This window comes from Gymnoscopelus microlampas (genome assembly GCF_963454915.1).
Source record: "Gymnoscopelus microlampas genome assembly, chromosome: 23".
Lineage (NCBI taxonomy): Eukaryota > Metazoa > Chordata > Actinopteri > Myctophiformes > Myctophidae > Gymnoscopelus > Gymnoscopelus microlampas.
The window spans coordinates 18,983,278-19,008,067 of NC_139960.1; the positions used below are offsets into that span (position 1 = coordinate 18,983,278).

Sequence of the window (24,790 nt, forward strand, 5' to 3'; positions counted from 1 at the left end):
GTCGCTTTGGATAAAAGCATCTGCTAAATGACCCTGAAGGTAACATAATGTAATCTCTAGCGCCGCCCAGTGGTGTAGGACTGATGGTACACATGTTTAAAGAAATTATGTGTTTGTATGAAAAAATAAAACAATTAAATAAAACTTGACATGGGAATGTGCTTTATTATCGCTATGCGAGTTGTAGCTCTATGATGGTTGGTCATTCAGTTCAACATTTTGGTCCCAAACAATATACTGTGTCTGTCAGTCTGTGACTAACACCATAACTGGCTATGGAATATTCTATGGACCTTCAAGAACCCTAAAGGACTTACTGATTTCATTGACCCATGGCCTTTCCTCAAGTGCTACAATATCTCAAAATATCTCAATATATCAAAATCTTTAAAACAGTAGCTATGAAACTTGCTGAGCACATTCTTGCTCCCTAGAAGGTATCTCCCTAGATTCTAGATGATTAATCATACCTATTTGAGCGACCCCATGAGCTATCATCTAGTGCCACCTTCTGGACAAAATGCGAACTATCTCACAATCTTAATCATTGAGATATGATAATAGGCAGATTCAGATTTTTGGTGACGTGTGCGTGCGTGTGTGTGTGTGTGAAGCTCAAGCTTCATAAAGTAAATCCTTCATATAGTGAATACTGGAATTCAATGTTATACAGTAAATTACAATTTGCAACTCACACAACTGGTTCAAAGTTCAAGTTTGAGATAATAATTGGTGTAATTTATGCCTTAGAATAAAACATGAAACTGTTTAATATTTACTATAATTTTCTACGATGATGTATTTCTAAGAAATACGTCTTTGTCAATCATACACGCCTCTTTGCTGCTGTTTGCTGGTTCAGCTGAGGCCTCCTCAGGCTTCTTAAAGGCCTGGAACATGAGGAGAAGCACCTCATCTACACGATGACTCACCAGCCATCATAAAACCTGTCCATTTTTCCAGTGGCTAGACTAGAGAGTGAGCTCTGTTGTTGGATTTTAATAGACCTTTAACAGTCCAATTTGGAGTGATCATGCTTGTTTTGCAATACAAGCCTATAGGTCACAGTCCTGATTTACGGTGCAAGTTTTATATGGCACTAAACAATATTTGCAATAAACAAACGGTTACTCTTGTAAGTTCACAGTCCAAACCACCTGCACATAAACTAACGTGAAGAGGTAACTGACTTACCACTTCAAATCACATCTGGCAATTCCTCATCATTCCTTGTTTAGCAGGCACAATTCAGTATTTCAATCTGTTAGATTTACGCAGAGGCCTCTGGACTCTCTGTGGTTGTGACTATTTTACATTGACAACAGCATACCTGGGGATTATGCCAACCCCTTTGTCTGTATGTGACTCTAACATACACTGAGAGAAAGCTTTATAACTTCCAAACACTAAATCTTATGACATTTTATTCCAACAGGTAACAAGTAGCTTACTATTGATCAGTTGATGGGAGACTTGCATTAGTGGAAAGACAAGACAAGCTTGTTGTCCTGACATTTTCAGTTTACCCTCTTTTACTATTCACGTTGTTTACCAAATCTCTCCAGAATGTGCATTATGCCTTAAATACATGCTTGTTTTTATATACATCCCTATGTTTTGAGTGTACGAAGCATTTATATATGAGGCCCCTGGTATTCTGATGTCTTCCTTGGACACTCTGCTATTCATTGTGCTTACTGTTTTGTGTCTGTGGTCAGTCTGTCCAGTCACACTCTCTGGAGACAAACAACAGCCTCACTCCTCTGTCTCACTGGCGGCCTGCCACAGCAGGCAGGCTGGAGACCGCACACATGCACAGTCACACACGCACGCATGCACACACACACAGTAGAGATAATCGCCAACCTTATCATTTTGCTTGACCTGGGTGTTTTAACCAACGCAATGGAAATAAGTCATGTGACATTATGCAGGCACACACACACGGTATGGTCCTGACAGGGACCATCTGACACAATGAAGTGCACCCCCCCCCCCCCCCCCCCCACACACACACACACACACACACCCCAACACACATGCACATCATGTCTACACAAACATCCGAGCTGACTTTGTTTATGGAATAGTAACCAAGGTTAAGCAAGGTGACAGACCTTTGGTAGGGCAAACAGTGACTCAACCCAACTCCCCTGGTCACAGTGTCATTTACTGGCCTTATGTACATAACATGACTGCTATAGTGCCTGTCTTTCCTCTGGACCCGTAATGATATATCCCATGAGTAAAACATTAACAATGTAAAGAAAAGCATGCACTGTAGTGCAAAGGGATGTATGCCCTTATGCCCTTTAACCCTTTGAGGCCAGGAAGGGAACGCATGTGTGTCATTTTAAGATTTCTTTGGCTATTCAAAAATAGCAGATATACAAGCTCGTAGCGCGGCACCGAGTGCCGCACTACGAGCTTGCAGATCTGCTATTTTTTAGAAAAATTGTTAAAATGTGTGCAAATCTTTTATATACATTTTTAACTTACTTTTGTACTTTTACTCAAGTACATTTTGAATTCCGAACTTCTACTAGTTGTAACAGAGTATTTCTACATTGCAGTATTGAGTATTTTACTTAAGTAAAACATGTAAGGGTAACATTTGATCTGCGTTGTGTTGTGTGGATGAATGAAGTTCCAGACCCCTCTCTTTGTTGACAGTTTATTCTGGTATGAATAGACACAAGTCTCTGGTCAGACACTTCTTTTGGTGTAACACACTCAAGACTCAGCATGTCTTGGGCAAATCTAATTTAGACTGGCCTATTCTAATAATCAATACACATACAACATACAACACAACACAATACAATGAAATAAAACAAAACAATATGTACCTGGTATGAATAATAGACACAAGTCTCTGGTCAGACACTTCTTTTGGTCTAACACACTCAAGACTCAGCACGTCTACAACAGAATAGGCTCTATGCACAGCAGCCATATTATCACTTCCTTCACAGGTGTTACCAATGATACTAATGAAGGCTCTGTTCCATTTAGTCTAGCACAGTGGTTTCCACGACCCCCATAACTCTGAGAGTGTACAAATAGACCCGTCCATTTGGTTCCATTGTTCCATTGTACACTCTCAGAGTTACACACCTGTAAGGGGCCATTTGGAAGCCCATGAGGGTCCCCGGACCCCAACTGTAGATATGCACAATATCAGCACCCTGACTCTGTTTGACCAGAATGGAACAGAGCCTTCATTAGTATCACTGGTAACACCTGTGAATGTCTTCATAATATGGCTGCTGTGAATAGAGCCTATTAGCAGCAGTTTGTTGTAAACAATATACTGTTTGGTATGTCAAAATGACTAACTGAAAACTTGTACAAAGCATCACTACTTCATGTAGGTACATGTAGCATGTTTAGAATGACCAGCATTCATCACAGTATCACAGTAAACTCTTATTGAAAATATAGTGTGCTGAGGACCACATCTTACCTTGGGCAAATCTAATTTAGACTGGCACCACTCTAACATGGACACCTGTGTTACTCAATGAGGTGCCGCCCACTAACCAATAAGAAATGCCCTTACTTAAGGAGCAAGTGGAACCCACTAATCTCTGTTACATAAGTATGTTAGTAAGTATATGATACACTGGATGAAAGAGAGATGCATAGAACAGTACACACCTGCTGATGTCTTCTACCACCACCTGATGTCTGAGAAGAGAGCCTCTCCATCTTCACCAGTAGGTGGCACTCTCCGCCACACCAACTCCTGATGCTCTCAGTGAAGTGATGATGTCCAGCCAGGTGCTAAATATACATCACACAAACACAAGAAGCTCAATTTATAGTGTATGATTAAATACAATAAAATGGATAAAAAAAAGTGCGAATATTTAAAGGTGAAAATTCCAAGGTTTGACCTTATTTTTAACTCTATGGGTTTGACCAACCGTCCTAGCCTGTTGCTGTCTTCTTTTGGTAGAAACGTGTTGGCAGGCTGTTTTTACACGTGGTCATTATGCTTGTTACGGCCAACCGTATTTCCTTCTGTATTAGTTAATTTATTTAGATATATTATGGTATTTGTGCGTGTTGCTTTTGTATTCTGTCATTCCTGTTTCTGACGTGGAGAATTGATGATCATGATGCTGCTGAGTGCTGCTGATTGCCAAATGTCTGACAGCTGTGGGGAATCGTCCCTGCTGCCACTAATTCGCTGGTTCACTAATGATCATGGCTGCTGATTGGGCGTGGCTACACTTCTGCTCCTCAATAATCGAGAAGCCCCTGACTGCAGCCCGCAGATCGGGGCGGGGCTGGGGTACATGGAATAATCAGTTTGAATTCTTTGCTGGAGAGGACTGTCAGTTTAACAGAAGCAGAGAATCCATCCCTCTGTCCTCTCACCCTAACCAACCTTGTTTGTCTTTCTGTAGGAAAGACTAGAGACTGTGACCCTTTGATTCTTTTGATTGAGTGGGTTTAGTTTAGTTGTATTGTGTCATAGGTTAGGCATCTCCAGTTTTTATATATATATATTTGTAACTCTTTATACTTTTCGTTTGTAATAAATATATATGCAGTTTTAAATCCTTTTGGATTTTAGGGGTCCCCACATTATTGGGGGGGGGGGTTACTGCAATAAAAGTAATCAACAAACTATACTATAAAATCTAGTCAAACATTGGCCAAATTGTCAAATAATATGAGAAAGAGGCAAACATTGTCGACTATTTTGACACTATTTATCTGGAACAGAAACTAAATGTAATACCTCAACTCCTACAATTCCAGGTGCTTTTCAAGGTGGGGGTCCCCAGTTCAAATATAATTATTTTGGGGGGTCGTGGCCTAAAAAGGTTGAGAACCACTGCTATAAGCTATAACTTTAGTGAGAATGTGCTAACATAGTGTCTGGCAGTCTGTGTGGACGGAGTTTATACTTTTTGTATGGAAATAAGAAACAAGTTGTTAAAATAAACAAAAATGTTCTCCAAGCCCTTTTCTCACCATGGCCCGGGGGCTCCTGAAAGGTCGTTTCATCATGAATAATTCTGTCCAGTGGTGTAAAGTAACTAAGTACTGTACTTTTACACAATTTTGAGGTATTTTTACTTTCTTAAATATTTACAAATTTCAATACTTTTACTTGTTCTACCCCACTACATCTCAGAGGAAAATATTGTATTTTTGTTCCAGTGCAATCATATGAAAACCATTTCTGCCATTTGAAAATAGCAGATCTACAAGCTCAAGCTTGTAAATCGTCTATTTTCAAAAGATTTGTTTATACATTTTGGGACATTCTGCATAATGACTACTTTTACTTTTGGTACGTTAGGTACATTTTGCTACCAATACTTTTGTACTTTTTCAAAATTTCAATCCCGGACTTTTACTTGTAACAGAGTGTTTCTACATTGCAGTATTGATACTTTTACTTAAGTAAAAAATCTAGTACTTTTTCCACCACTGCCAGAGTGTGCTGCAGTGGACCATATCTGTGTGCTCCATAACTGTCCAAATGCTACTACACATCATGTCTGAAAGATGCTGTTAACCGTGGTCCATGGTTAACCATCCTGATAACATGTGTGTAGCCAGGGTGTGAAACCACCCACACCTGTGTGGTTTCTGGCTGGGGCTGATCTAATCTTCAGTGATTCTCTGCCAATTAACCTCAGTGTGGTCTGCCTTCTGCACACACAACCCAGCCAGAGTCTGGTGGTGTACTGTCCACAACAGCCGTACTTTCTGCAGTTCCTCCTCACTCTTACTACTCTTCCTCCTCACCAGCCTGTTGTAGGGAGTATTGATTGAATATTTTATTTAGACGTTTGCAGAAAAAAAGCACATGGAAGTACAGTTCAAAATACAAGGTCAACTAACTAGGATAAAAGAAATGTCATAGTGAATGTACTCAATTCATAGTGAAAAGCCTGCGGCCAGTACGGGGAATTGTAAAGAATTGCTGATTAAAATGAATAGTGGGCTTATTACGGGGCTTGTGTAATGAGATCCTATCTAAGAAATTACAGACTGGCGAACGTGCTTAGAAATATGATTTGATTTGAAATCCTAACCTGCCTCCACCAAATAGAGCAGTCCATGTCTCTATAAGGTTGTACATTTGGAGGGTGTGTATAAGGTTGTTCTGACTGGGCCTATATACTGTAAGTGCTGCTCTGCCTCTCTCGCCCTGTTCAGAGACCAACACTTACAGTATACTCTGCCCCTCACTCAGGATCAGTCAGTATACCAGCTGCAACATAGAGAAAACGAAAACAAACTAGAAAAACTGCACTCAGTAGACTGGAGCAAGGGTTCCCAAACTTTTCAGGCCGCCACCTCTCACAATAATCATATTTGAACTGGGGACCCCCCCCCACCCTGACAAGCACTTGGAAATATACGCACTGCGAGGCGTTGTGAGCTTGTAGATCGGCTATTTTTACAATGTTTTCCCCTTTCTTACGTAGTATTTAACAATTTGGACAATTTGGTATTAAACGTTCTTAAAAATCATAAAATGTTAACTTTAGAAATGTGCAGATACCCTGTATACACTTATACTGTATGTTAGTTTGTTTACTGTTGAGTGAGAAAACAATGTTGCACATCAAGCTAATCATCTAGGGACCCCCAAATATAATTTGGGTCCCGACCCCCAGTTTGGGAACAACTTGACTAGAGTGCATACCGGTACTTCTGCCAACGACATGCCACTGTCAAAAAAGATATGCCATTCCTACCTTAGATGTGAGTGTTTTGTAATATCTAATTTATCCCCTGACCTTTTTGACCCAAAGGTGAATCATCATGCTTTCAGTGCACCCCTTGGGCGCTGGATCCCATGATAAAGAAGCTCAAATAAAAGTCAGTGAAAACTGTTCCAGAGTGATGCTTTAACAGTCATGAATGAATTCCACTCCTGTTAACTCTGTTTGCGCTGAGGATTAAACATACTAGGGCGATGCCTGTTGGGAACGCATGCCCCCTCCAATAAATGTCATTGTACCCGTTGTCAGAGTACCCGCTGTACCCGTTGTCAGGGTACACATTATCATAGTATACTTGGAGGCCAATGACATCACATTGATGACATCAGGGATCTCCCTACATGGACATTAAAGTGACAGACAGACATATGCCAAGCTTGAAGTTGATCGGTCGGTTTGTTCGACTCTATATGCGAGAGAGAGACATACACACACACACACACACACACACACACACACACACACACACACACACACACACACACACACACACACACACACACACACACACACACACACAGCAGATCGACAAGCTCACAACACGTTGTAACGCAACTCGTTGTGAGCTTCTGCTATTTTCCTGCGAAAACTTTCCCCACAATACGGATGCTGGGGTTTAAGTGGTTAAGAATATTAGACACGGGTTAAAGACCTGATATGGCATCAGGGCTGCATTAATGTCAGAATCGGCCCTATAGGCAAAGGCCAATTCCCCCTTCATGGGTGTATTTTTGCCCCCCATGCTGTGTTAACAGTTACCATCCCCTACAGTATGTGTACATGCATCCATATTTGCACATAGTTGTGTTCTTACTGTGGGTTATTGAGAGATGTAGCTGCATGTCCTCAGGCCTCAGTCTGCCCCAGGAGGAGCCACAAGATCTCCTCACTGACTTGATCACAGCTGAGCTCCATGAAAAAAATCGTTTGACTACAGTCATTATTAATTCACTCTGGATGATAACATCAGTTAAATGTTTTACATAAACCACAATGGGATTCATTTCTCCAGCTCAATACTTCGCAATGCGACACGTTTTTTTCTTGATTTGGAATATTTTTTAAACATTTCAACACAAATCTTATATGGGAGTCTCTGGCACAAAATATTTCTCATTGGGGACCGCAGCCAAACTTGGGGGTCCTTGACATGAAAACGTTTAGGAACCACTGACACAGTGAACTGCTGTGATTCAACAGAGACGGCACCAGGCTCTCCATCTGTCGGTCCAGCAACAGACAGATGAAGCAAGGCACTAAGCAGTCAGGGCAGTCAAGACCTCCCTAACAGCCCACATGCAGCTTTGGAGCTCATATAAATAAATGTGTTATGTGACTAATGATCTGAACTGTAGTCATACACAATTTGTTTCACAATTCATGAAATCCTAGTCATCACCATATGCTATTTGGTCGTTTTGTCACTTTTCCAACATTCTGTAACCCTTTCCCATCAGGGTCTCTCCTTGACACAAACAACAACACCAATATATCATGACGGCAGAATGACAGCATTCATTCATTCATTCATTCATGTGTTTGCTGTGCAGTAGGCTACAGCATTCATTCATTCATTCATTCATTCATGTGTTTGCTGTGCAGTAGGCTACAGTAGGTCAAGCGTTGATACTGATTGCCAATGTTTACCCACACTAATCACAAGTAGTATCTCGTTCACGCTCAGAGTGTGAACTTGGAACGGTCATGCTTCATTTTCCCCCATTGCATAGATAGAGCTACACACATCTCATACTGTGTACACCAGTGGTGGAAAGTAACTAAGTACATGTACTCAACTACTTTACTTAAGTACAATTTTGAGATATTTTTTACTTTACTGGAGTATTTCCAATTTTCAGTACTTTTACTTCTACTCCACTACATGTCTGAGACAAATATTGTACTTTTACTCCACTGCAATTATTTGAAAACTTTAGTTACTAGTTACCTTGCAGATTTGTATTATTATTACAAAACATATATTAACATTAAACATTTTATACATTTGAAAACTTCTGCATAATGAGTACTTTCTACTTTTGGTACATTTTGATACCAACACTTTTTTACTTTTACTCAAGTACATTTTGAACACAGGCCTTTTACTTGTAACAGAGTATTTCTACGTTGCAGTATTGATACTTATATCTGAGTACTTCTTCCACCACTGCTGTGTACACACACATACGTATACCGTCTCTACGGTTCGTCAGCCAATAGCGTGTAGCCACGCTCTGACCCCGTGTAACTGGACATGTAAGCAGCCGATTGGACGGCTGCTGAGATGAGACTCTATCCCATTGGTTCTTCGTTGTGCGTGGGGAGCGGTGATTGGTCAAGGGACGCCGGGTTCACGCCTCCCTGAAAGGGGACGTGATATAGAATCGTCTCAGTCGCTTAGTAAGGTTTTTGCGGCACCTTCAGCAGGAGGCTGAAGAATAAGAACTATAAGACCTAATAATTCATCTTAAAATTAGATCATTAGTTTATTATTCGCACAAAATGAAGCGGATGTGGATAGTGGGGCTGCTTTGTGCTCTCCTGGCATTCAGTAAGTAGCACATTTTGATTCTACATATGATTTTATTGGAATATATGTGGGAGTGTTCAGTATAACAAAGGCTAGCCATGGATCACACGACGGTCGTCTGTCACGACCGTCATGGCGAACACTTCAACATAGTGTTTGCACTTTCTCCCCTTTTAGCCCATACATCTACATAAACGTTCAGATTTCAAATATAAAGTGCTTACCCCGTGGCCATGGATGTTACAATTGTGTACGGGCCCTCAGAAGTACCCGTATCTTCCGTATTGTTATATAAAAAGCATTTTAATCCGATTGGTGGCCATTTTGTCAGTTATTTCGCCATTGCTTTCATCTACGTGACCCTATCGGTTGGGAGGTGTATTGCACTCTGATACGTTATAACGGCATGAGAAAATGGCTACCGATCGGATTAAAATGCTTTTTATTGAGCGATACGGAATGTACGGGTACTTCTGAATGCCCGTACAGGATTGTAACATCTGTGGCCATGGGGTAAGCACTTTATATTTGAAATCTGAACGTTTTTTGTAGATGTACGGACCAAAAAGGGAGGAAGTGCAAACACCAGGTTGAAGTTTCGTCATGACTGTCATATAATAATATATGACAGTCATGTTTCAGGGCTAAACAAAGGCCTGATCGCCGATGTCTTCTTTTAACGATGATGGGCTGTGATTGATAATCCATATGGAAATCGTAATAACGTATAGCTAGTGTCCTTGTGCAAGTTGCATTCGTGAGCTACATTACTTGAACGGTACCACACCTTTGCAACAGACACTTGAAGCCACATTGAGAAGCCATCAGCTCATACCTCATATAGTGCATTAATGTGCTGTTGCTTTATGTCAAGTTCATAGGCCGAAAATAAGCATTTCTATTATTGATTCGATCTAATAATGCTGGAAAAAAATGTTATATTTATATTATGTCATGGTACAATATCTTCGTGTTCTGTTTCTATTCTCCTACATGAAAACGCACTGCCTTAGTCAGACAAATTAGAAGTACACGTTCTATGCCCATTGCTTGCATTTACATGCCCTGGGGATATGTTCTCTTTAATGGTAACGTGGTTACAGTCATGGCAGCTGGTAGTTTATAATCCATTACATTGACCTACCCAAAAGACCAGGGACATTAAAAGCAAGGTTGTCGGTTAAGAATGACAGTGTTTTTTGTTTAAATAATCAAATGTGGTGAATGGTTGAAGAATGGCTGTGATTTGATAATGAATCATCACGATGAATGTTCTCCTTCACAGCTGCAGTCAGAGCAGAGGATGAACTTGACATTGATGGCGCGGTGGATGAGGACTTGGGCAAAAGCAGGGACGGTTCCCGGACGGATGATGAAATAGTTCAGAGGTCAGCATCCTTAAATGTTTGAGCAGGAAGAGCTAACCTTAGAAAAACCTTAATCTCTATTTCTGATCTTGTGTGTAAACCACAAGGCCCGGGGTGACCTCTGCTTGCAGCCTATTTCGGATCCAAGAAAATACTTTGTGTAGACTGACCGCTTTCTTTTGACTGAATACTATTAGCTGATAACATTTTAAGTTTTGGTTAAACACACAGAGGCTCTTCCAAATGATGCCTCATGGGGAAGCCAGTTGTAGTTGACGTATTTCATCATGCCTTTACAGGGAAGAGGAAGCGATCCAGCTTGATGGCCTGAACGCCGCGCAGATCAAGGAAATCAGGGAGAAATCAGAAAAACATGTCTTCCAGGCGGAGGTCAACAGAATGATGAAGCTGATCATCAACTCCTTGTACAAGAACAAAGAGGTATGTGTGTGTGTGTGTAAATAAGAAAGGAACAACCTAAATGCTTCAACTTGCAAAGTGAATGTAAGATTTCCAACCACTTGAATAGAAGGCATCACAACACTATGTAAGCCAGGGGTCTTCAACGTTTTCAGGCCAAGGACCCCCTAGCTGAGAGAGGTGAAGAAGGGACCCCCTCTATACCGTATAAAATTGTGTTTAAGATTAAACTTTTCTTGTTTACTTGGTCTGCTCTTTATTCTTTTTTTACACCTATACCTCTTTGCCAAAAATAGCAGATCTACAAGCTCGCTTGTAGATCGGCTATTTTTGGCTAAAGTTCTCCTCAGAAAGGGATGCTAGGGTTCAAGTGGTTAAGGTAAAATAAAAATAATCATATCACACAAAGATTTGGCCGACCCCCTGTAGTAACTCTGAGGACCCCCTACGGGTCCCGGACCCCCTGTTGAAGACCCCTGATGTAAGCTACTGATTAAAATGGGTAAACCGTTCATTATTCATACTATATGTTGAACCGAGCCAGAAAGCGTGGCGTTCATCATCCTCCTCATCCTTTCAACAGATCTTCCTGAGAGAACTGATCTCCAATGCCTCCGACGCCCTGGACAAGGTTCGGCTGATGTCCCTGACTGATGACTCGGCTCTCGATGGTAACGAGGAGCTGACTGTGAAGATCAAGGTGAGGTTATATGATCTCCACTCACTCAGGCTTTCATTTAGCCGTCATGGCCTTGAGTGTCATCGACAATGAACTGAGGAAATGAAACTGGAGATGGAGAAGGGTTGGGAGCGCTCGCATCTCTCAATTTAAATAATTATTTGCATAGTGAGAAGATACAGCTGCGGCCTTGGCTTACATTATCAGCTTTTATGTTGGCAAACTTGTAAGATAATGAGGACCCAGCTGTTTATTTTTACCAGCATGCAATGCAGGTCTACAAAGAGACTCAGCACTAGTCATTTCTCGACATATTCTCTACATGTTTTCGATCATTGGCTGTCCTTTAAGCCCATGGGGATACTTTCCCATACTCCGAACGGGCGGTCTCGTCCTCCCAAGCTATGGTACTAGACACGCCTCTCGCCTCTAAGGCTACTACACACGCCTGCCGTGTGTTCAAATCGCCGCGACACAGAGTAATATATATAGGACAAAATGTAAGTAAAGTACTTGAGTAAATGTACTTAGTTACTTTACACCTCTGCATACGCGCTGAGTAGCGTCCGTTAGGATATTTGCTTAATCTTACGGTTTCTGTTCTCCTCTAGGCTGACAAGGAGAGGAACATGATGCACATCACCGACACCGGCATCGGCATGACAAAAGAGGACCTGGTGAAGAACCTGGGAACCATCGCCAAGTCGGGCACCAGCGAGTTCCTCAGCAGGATGGACACGCAGGCCGACGGCCAGTCCACCTCCGAGCTGATCGGGCAGTTCGGCGTGGGCTTCTACTCCGCCTTCCTGGTGGCCGACAAGGTGATCGTGACGACCAAGCACAACAACGGCACCCAGCACATCTGGGAGTCGGACTCCAACGAGTTCTCCGTCATCGAAGACCCTCGTGGCGACACCCTGGGCAGGGGCACCACCATCACGTGAGTCTCTCTACACATGCTTCACATAATTCAAATGGTGAATGGAGGATTTGAGTTAAAAATGTTCGCTTTAAAAAAATATATATATATATTCAAAGATTTCCACACATTTTCACGATTTTTCAAAAATAGCAGATCTACAAGCTGCGCTATGAGCTTGTATATCTGCTATTTTTTAATAGCCAAAGTGTAAAATAAAGTTTTTTTTGCTGAAATAAAAAAATGACACAGATGCGTTCCAGGTCTTAATGGGTAAAAGGGTTTATACAAGTATGTTACCCGTCAGAACCGTGTTCAATTCACATTCCCACTGATGTCTTTAAATGCACTGCAGTTGTTTCAGGTGACAAAGGTTACAGATGTAATTGATTATGTCTAATAAGTCTGTATCCCCCCCCCCCCCCCCCCCCCCCCCCCAGTCTGGTAATGAAGGAGGAGGCAACGGATTACTTGGAGCTGGAGACCATCAAGAACCTTGTGAAGAAGTACTCCCAGTTCATCAACTTCCCCATCTATGTGTGGAGTAGCAAGGTGAGATATATTCCGTTTTGTCTCCTACACTGCTTCCTACTGTATATGCCTTCCGTGTTAAATAAATGCCTAGTGTCCGGCTTGTGGTGGAATCGGCATGTGGATAAATCGACCACATTGATCCAAAATCATGTTGACCTGTCAAAATACAACCTCATTCAAACCCACGTTTTCTTGCTCAGACCGAGACGACAGAGGAGCCCATCGAGGAAGATGCTGAGGCCGAAAAGAAAGACGAAGACGCCACTGAAGACGATGTTGAGGTTGAAGAAGAGGAGGAGGACAAAGATAAGCCAAAAACCAAGAAGGTACATAGATGATCATGTTGTGTCAGCAACGCGCTCAACTGAATCAACTCCATCTCAGCAGCACAGGTCATTAATTCTATTGTTCCTTCTGCCTCAGGTGGAGAAGACTGTGTGGGACTGGGAGCTGATGAACGACATTAAGCCCATCTGGCAGAGGCCAGCCAAGGAGGTGGAGGAGGATGAGTACAAGGCCTTCTATAAGACCTTCTCCAGGGTGAGTGGGTGTCTGCGTCTCATTAATTTAAAGGATTGATGGTGGACATGGAAAAGGGTGTGCTTTCATGGTGGTCTCTAGACTAAACAAATTCAAGTCACAATGCTGTGAGGATCAATGCTCTGTAATCCATCTGTATGGGGTCAAGGTTCTTCTTTGTATAATGAAAGCCTACTAATATTTAGAGACAGTATTCATATAACCAAGAACTGATAAATGAAACCTGGAGGTATGTATGGAATGTAGGGGTGGAAAATATAATCGATTCAGCAATTAATCGCGATTTGGACATGGACGATTATGAATCGGTTCACAAATGTAAAAAATCATTATAAATAATTATTTTTTAGATTTTTCTTTTCATCATATCGCTAATTGCACAGAGCAGCAGCCATATTTAGGTTGGTTATCAGAATATTGAGAAACCTTTGTTACAATTAAGTATTATTTTACAAGAAAGAACTTGTTTATTTTCTTGTTGGTTTTCTGCAATTGTTGATGTTGGCAAATATAGCCTTCCAGCTGACAGTGACACATCTCTTCCATTAGTTTTTTATTATCAATAAAAGATAATGGAAGTAAATTAATTGCAATTTAATTGAATCGTAGCCCTCGGAATCGAATTGAATCGTCAGGTACCTACCAATTTCCGCCCCTAAGGAATGTAGTATCTTGGCATTGACGACTTACTTAAACAATGTGATAAATGTACATCTTAATGAAGTAAATGTATGGTCCATGGTGGGCTGTGTGTTAATTAAATCCTTAATGTGCTCTTTGCAGGAGACCGATGACCCCCTGTCCCACATCCACTTCACAGCAGAAGGTGAGGTCACCTTCAAGTCCATCCTCTTTGTCCCTGCCTCTGCCCCTCGAGGTCTCTTTGACGAGTATGGCACCAAGAAGAACGACTACATCAAGGTATCACATGGAATATTTAATATAATGCTGCAAGTGTCATTTTTAATTTAGCCTAAAACAGGATTTCTTGGAGACTAACTGGCTTAAATCTTTCTTTTAGTTGTTCGTTCGTAGAGTGTTCATCACCGATGACTTCCATGACATGATGCCCAAGTACTTGAACTTTGTGAAGGGTGTGGTAAGTAACCTTCATAAACAATTTTCAAGTTAATTAAAATGTAAAGCTGCTGGCAAATATAGGTTGCGATCGACTGATTGAATGCTCATCAATGTTCCAATATTTTCAGGTTGACTCGGATGACCTTCCTCTGAACGTGTCAAGAGAAACGCTCCAGCAACACAAACTGCTGAAGGTGCGGTCTCCTTTCATTATACTCTTTAAGTTACGAGTCAACAGTTCCGTCACACATTCAGTCTGTCACACAGCACATCTTTTTTTTTTTTAAGATTTTTTTTTGGGCATTTTTTGCTTTATTGGAGAGGGATAGTGAAAGTGTTGCGACAGGAAGAACGGGAGAGAGATGGGGGAAGACATGCAGGAAAGGCCGACGGGAACGGGACGCGAACCCGCGGCACACTGCTATTAAGGATTTTCAACCAGGGTGCCTAGACCGCGACGCCACGGCCTAGGCCCACACAGCACATCTTTGACAAGTTTCCTGTCCTTCAGGTCATTCGCAAGAAACTGGTGCGCAAGACCCTGGACATGATCAAGAAGATCGCAGAGGACCATTACAACGACAAGTTCTGGAAGGAGTTTGGCACCAACATCAAGCTGGGCGTGATCGAGGACCACTCCAACAGGACCCGCCTCGCCAAGCTGCTGCGTTTCCAGACCTCCAACAGCGAGACGGTGCTGGCCAGCCTTGAGCAGTATGTGGAGCGCATGAAGGAGAAGCAGGACAAGATCTACTTCATGTCAGGCACCAACAGGAAGGAGGTAGGGTATAAGCATTGCTTAGTGTTGTTTACTGATATTCTGTTTTTAGTTTTTGCTTTACCTAGAAACATCTAATGTTCCTGTCCTCTCTCTCTCTCTCTCTGTGTATTCAGGCTGAGGCTTCACCATTTGTGGAGAGGCTGCTGAAGAAGGGCTACGAGGTGATCTACCTGACTGAGCCTGTGGATGAGTACTGCATTCAGGCCCTGCCCGAGTACGACGGCAAGCGCTTCCAGAATGTGGCCAAGGAGGGTGTCAAGTTCGACGAGAGCGAAAAGGGCAAGGAAAAGAGAGAGGCCCTGGAGAAGGAGTTCGAGCCCCTCACTACCTGGATGAAGGACAAGGCTCTGAAAGACATGGTTAGACTTCATATTTTTCTCCAGTCTTGTAATGAAGGAGGAGGCAGCCGGCTCCTGTTTGTTAAAGTGTTTTGAAGTGTGAATGTTGCACTAATAACAAGCGCAGTGTGCCACTGATGGCGTCATTTAAGAAAAGTGCTAAATGGGTCACGGTCTCGTTCTAGGTTGAGAAGGCAGTGCTCTCCCAGAGGTTGACCAACTCCCCCTGCGCCCTAGTAGCCAGCCAATACGGCTGGTCTGGAAACATGGAGAGAATTATGAAGGCTCAGGCCTACCAGACTGGAAAAGACATCTCCACAAAGTAAGCGTATGCTTCATCTACATTTATATGTCCCACTCAACGCCACTAAGTCTCAGAAGATGTTAATTTCTCTTTATATACTGTATATTCATATCTTTTCTTTATTCCTTTCCCTCTAGCTACTATGCAAGCCAGAAGAAAACATTAGAGATCAACCCCAAACACCCTCTCATAAAGCAAATGCTGAAGAGAGTAAACGTGAGTACCTCATACCAGTTCCATAAGATCAATTATTAAACTAAATTATATAATTAGTATTGGAACTTTGGCATTCCACTTGGTCTGTATTGAACAAACCAGTAATATTAAATGCAAGGCTGTCTCTTCCTCCCTACAGAGTGATGCAGAGGACCAGACTGCCGCAGACCTGGCGGTGGTTCTGTTTGAGACGGCCACCCTGCGCTCAGGGTACCAACTGACCGACACCAAAGCCTACGGAGACCGGATAGAGCGCATGCTCCGACTTAGCTTGAACGTTGACCTCGATGAACAGGTACCTGTATGCTTTTTATCCAAATTATAATGGTTATTAATGAACATTCTTATGTATACAGACTGTTATGCTAAGCATTGAATGTAGCGTAAAGTAGTTTACACTTTTGTACACAGATTTTACAAGGGTGAAAAGTTTGAAAACTATTCCTTATTACTCGGTAGAAGTGATTTTTTTTTTAAATAAAATGCCTTTAATTTCTCCCAGGTGGAAGAGGAGCCTGAGGAGGAACCAGAGGAACAGGCGGAGGAGGAAGAGGCAGAAGAGGAAGTTGATGCAGATGAGAATGAGGAAGATGATTCGGTGAGGAGCTGGAAGACATTTTGAAAAGAGCATTGAGCAATGCTTAAATTATGCTATGCTACATCGCGCGACAGTCTGCTGCCGAAAAGAATAACCAATCTTAAACCTCATGTGTCGCTACGTGCCGCGTTGAGCTTGTAATGCGGCTATTTTTGTCGTCCAACAAAGTATAAATTGGCCATAATGCGACATACATATTAATTATCCTTAAAATATTGAGATGAATAAAAATCAATAATTATTATTATTTTTCTTTCTAGGTTGATGGCAAAGATGAGCTGTGAGTCTGATGGAGGAGAGGGGGCAGGGTGAAGGGGGATTAGGGGCAGAGGATGGACCTGGAACCAGCGTGGACGGAGCGTCTTCATCTGTGCTGTAGAGGAGGGGACGTGGGTTGGGGTTTTATATGGCACTGCTTTATGTTTGTGTTTAATTTGTTTATTTTTTACATTCCTCATGACTGTAAATTTGTTAATATTTAACTGACCGGTTATGGAGTGTTGACTTCCTGTCACGAGAACCATTAAAAGTTTTCGGAAGGGAAATCTTCATTGTCTGTTGGGGTTATTCATTCAGTTGGACACGTGACAAATCCTTCATCTCTTTATTATTAGAAATGGAGTTGAAAATCAAATGAGACATTCTACAAACGTATTGCACTACAAAGGATGTTTGACATGTACTGAAATCCTCAAGTTTATTTAATGGAAATTACGGGTGTTTTCACATAAGTCCATTTTAAACGAACCAAACTCTGTCTTATAAAGTGGATTAACAGAAAAGGGCCTGAGTTCTTTTTGCATTCTCTTCACATTGTCGGTTCATTTGGGGCCTCAGGCCTCTTTCTGTTTACGCTGTAATTTTTAGGGTTGCCAAAGGCGATCGGTCTATGGCAAGCCTAGAGGGCTAAAATACAATGGCAAGGCAAAGAGAACCCGCAGCGATTTGTGTTCACAATCCACAGGTTAAGCAAATTACAATGCAGTCTAGAAGCGAACGATACTCGGACCATGTCCCGAGCTGGTCTGGTTGAGTATGGTACGTTTCAGAGGGCTTAAAGGGTCCCAAGTATGAAAACAAAAACACCCCTAGACAGTGAACCATCCTGAGTGATCCAGCACTGGATTCTTTATAACGCAGCTTTCATGCACAGCAAACCTACTGTTCCATAAGGACTTTGTATTCTTAATGTTCACAGTTAAGTACAATCTTGGAACGTCACATGCCACATATGCACCTCTGGGTCAGAAATGAATCTAGACTTCAGTGTCTGGTCGTGTCAAGGAGAACTTTCCATTAGGGTCTGGTATGAACCATTTCTCCCACAGGTCCAGGTGAACGCCAGGGTAATCCCAGGGTTTGAATCGGCCGTTCCAGTGCAGAAGGCGGGCCTCTTGGAGGAAGCTCTCGGCGTAGTGTGCGTCGGGACTCCAGCCTGAAGAGGAGAGACGGCTCCAGTTCACTGTCAATTTATATACATTGTCTGAATGTAGTTTCAAGTTTGCTATATTCTCAGAGCAGTAATGATGGTCTCACCGAGGTGTCTGACGTGCCACAGTGGGTCTATCGTTGTGTACTTGTCATGGAACACGATGAGCATGGGCGGAGTTGCCACACCTCCTGCCAAGGAACTGCTATATATGTTCTCTCTGGAGGACAGGGAAAACAATGTGTCTTCGTTAATTAGACGAGTGGTTCTCAAGCATTTTAATGTCAAAATGAAATGGGCTGCAGACCCCCCCATCTGGAAGCCAGGGATACAATTAGAGAAGTTTCAAAATTTGTCAAAATGTTAAAATATTTTTTTTCAAATATAGTCAATCTACAAGCACGAGATCGGCTATTTTTGAATAGCTTAAGTATACAATTAGCTTAAGTGATTGAACTGATTTTGATGCTATATGAACCAGTTTTGCTGGGGACCCCCTCAAGGAGCCCTGGGGGTCCTCGTACCCCACTTTGAGAACCACTGAATGAGACAATCACATTTTATGGCCAGGATCAAGTATGCGACAGCTCTTTAGATGCTCTACATCAGATGTACAAACCTGAAGTTCTCCTCCATCCATTTTTCTAACTGCTTGGTGATCTTCTGTCTCTTCCACTCATTCATATCGGCCACAAACACCCCAGGGTTGAATGTGCAGTCTCTGGGGTTGATGCCCAGGTCCCTCACTTCCTGTTTCCTGTAGTCTAGGAAGCCCATATATGTCGTCTAGAAGAAGGCAATAATTATGCAACTGTAATGCTCAGTATAATATTATTCAGGGGGGAGGGAGGGATATCGCTTTCCTCCTCATCTACCTCTCAGTCATTCTCAACTGAGCAAACACTGCCCTCTGATGGCTAAGTACAGTATAAACTGGGAATAAAGGACGCAATTCTGCAGTACATTACGTATCAAACCACATGCAGGGGTGGAAAGTAACAAAGTACATTTACTTAAGTACTGTACTTAAGAACACTTTTGAGGTATTTGTACTTTACTGGAGTATTTCCAATTTTCAGTACTTTTACTTCTACTCCACTACATCTCAGAGGCAAATATTGTACTTTTACTCCACTACAATTATTTGAAAACTTTAGTTACAAGTTACTTTTCAGATATAAATCATGATATTATGAAACATACACTTTAGCCCTATTTTATACGTAGGCTATTTGAAAATAGCCGATCTACAAGCTCACAACGCTTCGCATCGCGACGCGTTGTGAGCTTGTAGATCTGCTATTTTCAAACATTTTGGTACTTTTACTTTTGGTACTTTAAGTACATTTCAATACCAATACTTTTGTACTTTTAATCAAGTAACTTTTGAATTCCAGACTTTTACTTGTAACGGAGTACTTCTACGTTGCAGTATCGATACTTTTACTTAAGTAAAACATTTGAGTACTTTTTTCCACCACTGACATTACATACCAAACCACATGCTACCCACCTGCATGCCCACGCTGCGCACCATCTCGTGTGTGGAGGGAAGGTCACAGTCCGTAGCGAAGGCCGCAGCGTGACCGGGCTTCAGTTTGATGTTGAACAGGTCACTGATGTCACCTGGTATAAAGTACAACAAGTAAAAGCTGCTGGTGAAATGCCAGCTTGTGTTTGTTCCAGTGGCGGTTGGTGCATCTTTCTACAGGGGGAGCTATACCCCCTGTCTCTCTCTATCTCCCTGGCCCAAGGTAATTATAGTTAAAAAAAAGTGTTTGTCACTTTGTGGATCTGCTATTTTTTACCCAGATTGCAGAACTGCAGGACATTTTCTCTATGATTTTAGTTAGTTTTGTATGTCAGTTTTGTAAATGCTCTTATTTCAGTTAAAGCGGCACTATGCAACTTCTTTTTTATGAATAAAATGTAATTTTGTCGAATCTGTATGGTAGAGTAAAATATGACTTATACAATTGGAGTGGTTGTATTTTGTCTCCCTGCTCTTCTATTGAGACATTTAGATTTGTGTCAAAGCTCATGTCTCACCTACACACAGGATCTGACACACATTTTTAGCTGAAGATTCAATTTATCCCCTGAGCAAGCAGGCAGGCTCTATTATTAGCTCAATGGCAAACATGTCAGGACTTACGCAGGACACCGGGATCAAATCCGGAGTAGAAGAGGAAAGTTACATAGTGCAGCTTTAACTAGAAGATATTATTATCCAGGTATTTCATTAGTTGTAGTTATAATAACCCTACCCGGGCCTTGCTACAATATACACACCTTGTACAATGACATCGTCATCCAGGTATATCACCCGCTTGTGCCTGATGTCAAGCAGAGGCAGGTAGAAGCGCACAAAGTTGAGCTGCAAAACAAAACAAGCGAGTCAGTTACCTCACCTCCATCCAGAGGTATAGAGAGTATGCACATGGGTCACTTTTCCACCGGGACACGGCCCCCTCATCTACACTGAGTGGCAAAACATTGAGCAGCATGGAGCGTTGGAGTTTGGAAGTGCTCGTTGCAAATCACTCAACAATCCTGCATACCACCTGTTTCTAAATGTCACATAATGCAGGAGGCAGCAGGATTGTTGAGTGATTTCCAACAAGCACTTCCAAACTCTGACACTTGGAAAAATAATCACCTGCACGGAATTTATTGACAGAAGGTAGCCCATAACGTGTCTCTACGGTGGATTTCTAAGAAACACAAACTTTGCAGATAGAAAGAGGATAATTCAAGCTTTCCGTACAGCTGCCATGTTGGTGAGTTTAACGTTGTTTGACTCGTTTAATACAATCATATAGGACTTTTCTGTTTGGATGTACGGGGCTGTCAAGGCCAGAAAGTATTTTTTTGCCACTCAGTAGGCGTTCCCGCATAACTTACGGGTACTTAAGTACAATTTTGAGGTACTTTTACTTTACTGGAGTACTTCCAATTGTCTATACTTGTACTTCTACTCCACTACATCTCAGAGGCAAATATTGTACTTTTACCACTACACTACAATTATTTGAGAACTAACTAGTTACTAGTTACTTTGCAGATATAAATGATTACATTATAAAACATACATTATCTCACCTCACCTCCATCCAGTACAGTACATTACACTTTAGCCCTATTTTATGCCTAGGCTATTTGAAAGTAGCCGATCTAGATCTGCTATTTTGAAATATTTTAGTGCTTTTACTTTTGGTACTTTAAGTACATTTTGATACAAATACTTTTGTACTTTTACCGAAGTCAGTTTTTAATTCTGGACTTTTACTTGTAACAGAGTACTTCTACATTGCAGTATTGATACTTTTACTTAAGTAAAACATTTGAGTACTTTGAGTACTTACTGTGTGTGTGTGTGTGTGTGTGTGTGTGTGTGTGTGTGTGTGTGTGTGTGTGTGTGTGTGTGTGTGTGTGTGTGTGTGTGTGTGTGTGTGTGTGTGTGTGTGTGTGTGTGTGTGTGTGCGCGTGCGTGTGCGTGGTACCTTCACATGAACAAACACAACTCACAGGATGCAGCAGGTCAGGACGAGATGAGTCTGGCTTCACCTTTCCTTTCAGTACCATGGGGTTAAACTCAATAATCTTATACTGGATGCCCTTGAGCTTGGATTTCTCAATGTACTGTCTGGGAGGATACAATGAAACACAGACTACCATTAATTACTGCAGATTAAAGTGCAAGAAGGCAGTGGTGGAGAACATTTACTCAACTGAACTCAATTGTACTGTACTTAAGAACAATTTTGAGGTACTTTTCCTTTCCTTGAATATTGTTTTGATACTTTATACTTCTACTTCTACTCCATTACATCTCAGAGCCAAACACAGGGGTCATCGTCATGCTGGCTTGTGGTGGACATTTTTGTCAAGATTCTATCTTTGCCATGGACATAAAAAAATGTGGAAAATTATATTACCAGAAACACACAAACCTTTCCAACTCTGAGAGTGCACAAATGGAACCAAATGGACCCATAGGGTCCATTTGGTTCCATTTGTGCACTCTCTGAGTTATGGGGGTCCTTGAAAATAAAAAGTAAGAGAACCACTGTCCTAGTGGACTCCTAATGTGTCATACATAGTGTCATAGTAAATCAGTGACATGCATATTCTGAGGAAAACCTGGAGAATAAGACATTCAGTAAGTGAGTCTTATGATCAAAATAATGCACAGACAAGGCCAAGTCTAGCCACGGACACATTTGTCCGTGTACGGACACATTGATGACCCCTGTGCAAACATTGTACATTGACAGCTTTAGTTACTAGTTACTTTGCAGATTTAGATTATGACATACATCACTTCTGCTATTTGAAAATAGCCGATCTACAAGCTCACAAAGTGTAACACGTTGTGAGCTTTTAGATCTGCTATTTTTGTATTACAATATATATTTGAGCATGACAAATTTAGGGCAATTTGATTTGCCAAATATATATCAATTTGGGGGTCCTCCTTGGCACAAAACAGTTTGAGAACTACTGATTTAGAAGGTATTTGTAGAATCTTAATTCTTAATTAATGGGTTAAGTGGTAAAGTAAAAAAATAAACGAGTACTCCCTCCACCACTGCAAGAAGGAGACCACAGCATGACCCACCTGGTTTGTTTGACCACAGAATGACCCACCTGGTTTGTTTGACCACAGAATGACCCACCTGGTTTGTTTGACCACAGAATGACCCACCTGGTTTGTTTGACCACAGAATGACCCACCTGGTTTGTTTGACCGCGTCACGCAGAGTAACGATGTAGAAGAACACACTGGCTTCTGTGTTGCTGTAGACGCTGTTGATGGTTGCCATGGCACCGCCCATACGCTCCTCTGCGGCACAGATGACCACAGGGATGGCACTACCTGTGTCTGGAACAGGGTTATTATAGTTAACTAAATCTAACAAAATAACAAAAACTAGAAATTGGGGGGAAATAGGAGATCTACAAGCTTTTTTATAAGCTTTTTCTGATCTACAAGACTTTTCGGACCTTGTTGAATCCTGCCCGACGAATCCATTTACAATTAAAAAACGAAAACTGTTGTATTTAATTTATGTTGTTGTTTGTTTTTATGTTTATTTATTTTATTTTTTTATTTTTTTATTATTTTTATTATTGTCTGTACTGTTGTGTTGTTGGTTTTGTCTGTTATGTTTTGTCATGTTTATTTGTTGGAAAAAGAATAAATACTTTAATTACAAAAAAAAAAAAAAACGAAAACTAAACTACAATTAAGCCTGTTAAAAAAATCAAACTGAAATTGAGGTCAAAACGAAATAAAAATGTAAACTAAGGAAAAAATCAAAATGATAATAACCTTGGTCTGGCATGGCCTCCACAGCGCTGCTGCGCTCCTTCCTGTGGTCTGAGGGGTTACAGGAATGAGGTAGAATTAAAGGTAGGGTAATTTTTCATTAAAATATGTCTTTGTGTTAAATAGCTTATAGCACTCATTGATATAGAGTGTCTGTTCAGTAACATCTCCCCGTCTCTCCAGCTCTTTAATAAACAGAAAATAGATTTTCAGCTTGGGATACCAATTTTATCAGGAGAGAGAACTCACACAGGATACAGGATAAACAAGTGAAATTAGAAGTGATGACACAAAGAAATGAGCAGACACAATTGGAACTGGAACACTATAACATTTAAGCTGAATTGGTACTCTCTCCTGATTGGCTGAAATTTTGCAAACCACCTGAAAATGTATTTTCTGTTTATTAAAAAGCTGGAGGGACAAGGAGACCTCTGTTGCTGAACAAACACTCTTTAGCAATGATTACAATCACAATATATTGCTTTAAACTTTTAACAAAATACTTTTTTTTTAACCAGTGCACAGCACTTTTCTTAACCACATGAGCCCTAGCGTCTCTATACTGGGCATGTCAAAGTAGGCAAACAGCACAAATAGCTGATCTACAAGCTCACATTGTGGTGCGATGTGTTGTGAGCTTGTAGATCTGCATTTTTTTGGCACAGAGTTTTGGAGTAGAGGTAAAAAAAATAATAAAGTACAGACCACTGGGGGACCCGGTCAATTATATAGGCAACATGTATATTTTGTAGTATTTTTAAGTGGTTAAAAAAAATCTATATATATTTTGGTTAACATAAACCAAATCACCTGACACAATGTAACAAATCTGATACGAGGAAATATGTGTGAAGAAATGTAATATGTGTGTGTGCCTCTCCAAGCAAAAAGAGACACAGAACCTAACAAATTTGACTGTTTGTATGGTTCGTGTTTTCATCTATTATTAAATGTCCAGAAAA

At 41.3% G+C, this 24,790-nt stretch overlaps 2 protein-coding genes across 2 annotated transcripts in view; one reads left to right on the forward strand and one right to left on the reverse strand.

Annotated features, from left to right (window-relative positions):
* The first annotated feature begins 9,150 nt into the window (after positions 1 to 9,150).
* On the forward strand, positions 9,151 to 17,615 carry hsp90b1 (heat shock protein 90, beta (grp94), member 1). The gene is made up of 18 exons (XM_084050353.1): positions 9,151 to 9,309; positions 10,574 to 10,676; positions 10,955 to 11,096; positions 11,659 to 11,775; positions 12,366 to 12,694; positions 13,114 to 13,225; positions 13,408 to 13,533; positions 13,631 to 13,747; positions 14,531 to 14,668; positions 14,769 to 14,846; positions 14,956 to 15,021; positions 15,339 to 15,608; positions 15,722 to 15,967; positions 16,132 to 16,268; positions 16,388 to 16,466; positions 16,606 to 16,761; positions 16,969 to 17,064; positions 17,325 to 17,615. The coding sequence occupies exons 1-18, from the start codon at positions 9,261 to 9,263 to the stop codon at positions 17,346 to 17,348; spliced, it is 2,385 nt and encodes a 794-aa protein (XP_083906479.1). The 5' UTR covers positions 9,151 to 9,260; the 3' UTR covers positions 17,349 to 17,615.
* A 143-nt stretch (positions 17,616 to 17,758) lies between these two features.
* Positions 17,759 to 24,790, reverse strand: part of glt8d2 (glycosyltransferase 8 domain containing 2) — a 12,252-nt gene continuing 5,220 nt past the window's right edge. The window contains exons 4-11 of the mRNA XM_084050368.1: positions 23,829 to 23,876; positions 23,231 to 23,378; positions 22,022 to 22,139; positions 20,786 to 20,870; positions 20,007 to 20,119; positions 19,113 to 19,279; positions 18,601 to 18,713; positions 17,759 to 18,499 (exon numbers count right to left, since the gene is read on the reverse strand). Of these exons, the coding sequence (XP_083906494.1) occupies positions 18,321 to 18,499; positions 18,601 to 18,713; positions 19,113 to 19,279; positions 20,007 to 20,119; positions 20,786 to 20,870; positions 22,022 to 22,139; positions 23,231 to 23,378; positions 23,829 to 23,876 (971 nt within the window). The 3' untranslated portion in view covers positions 17,759 to 18,320. The remainder of the gene's footprint in view (positions 18,500 to 18,600; positions 18,714 to 19,112; positions 19,280 to 20,006; positions 20,120 to 20,785; positions 20,871 to 22,021; positions 22,140 to 23,230; positions 23,379 to 23,828; positions 23,877 to 24,790) is intronic.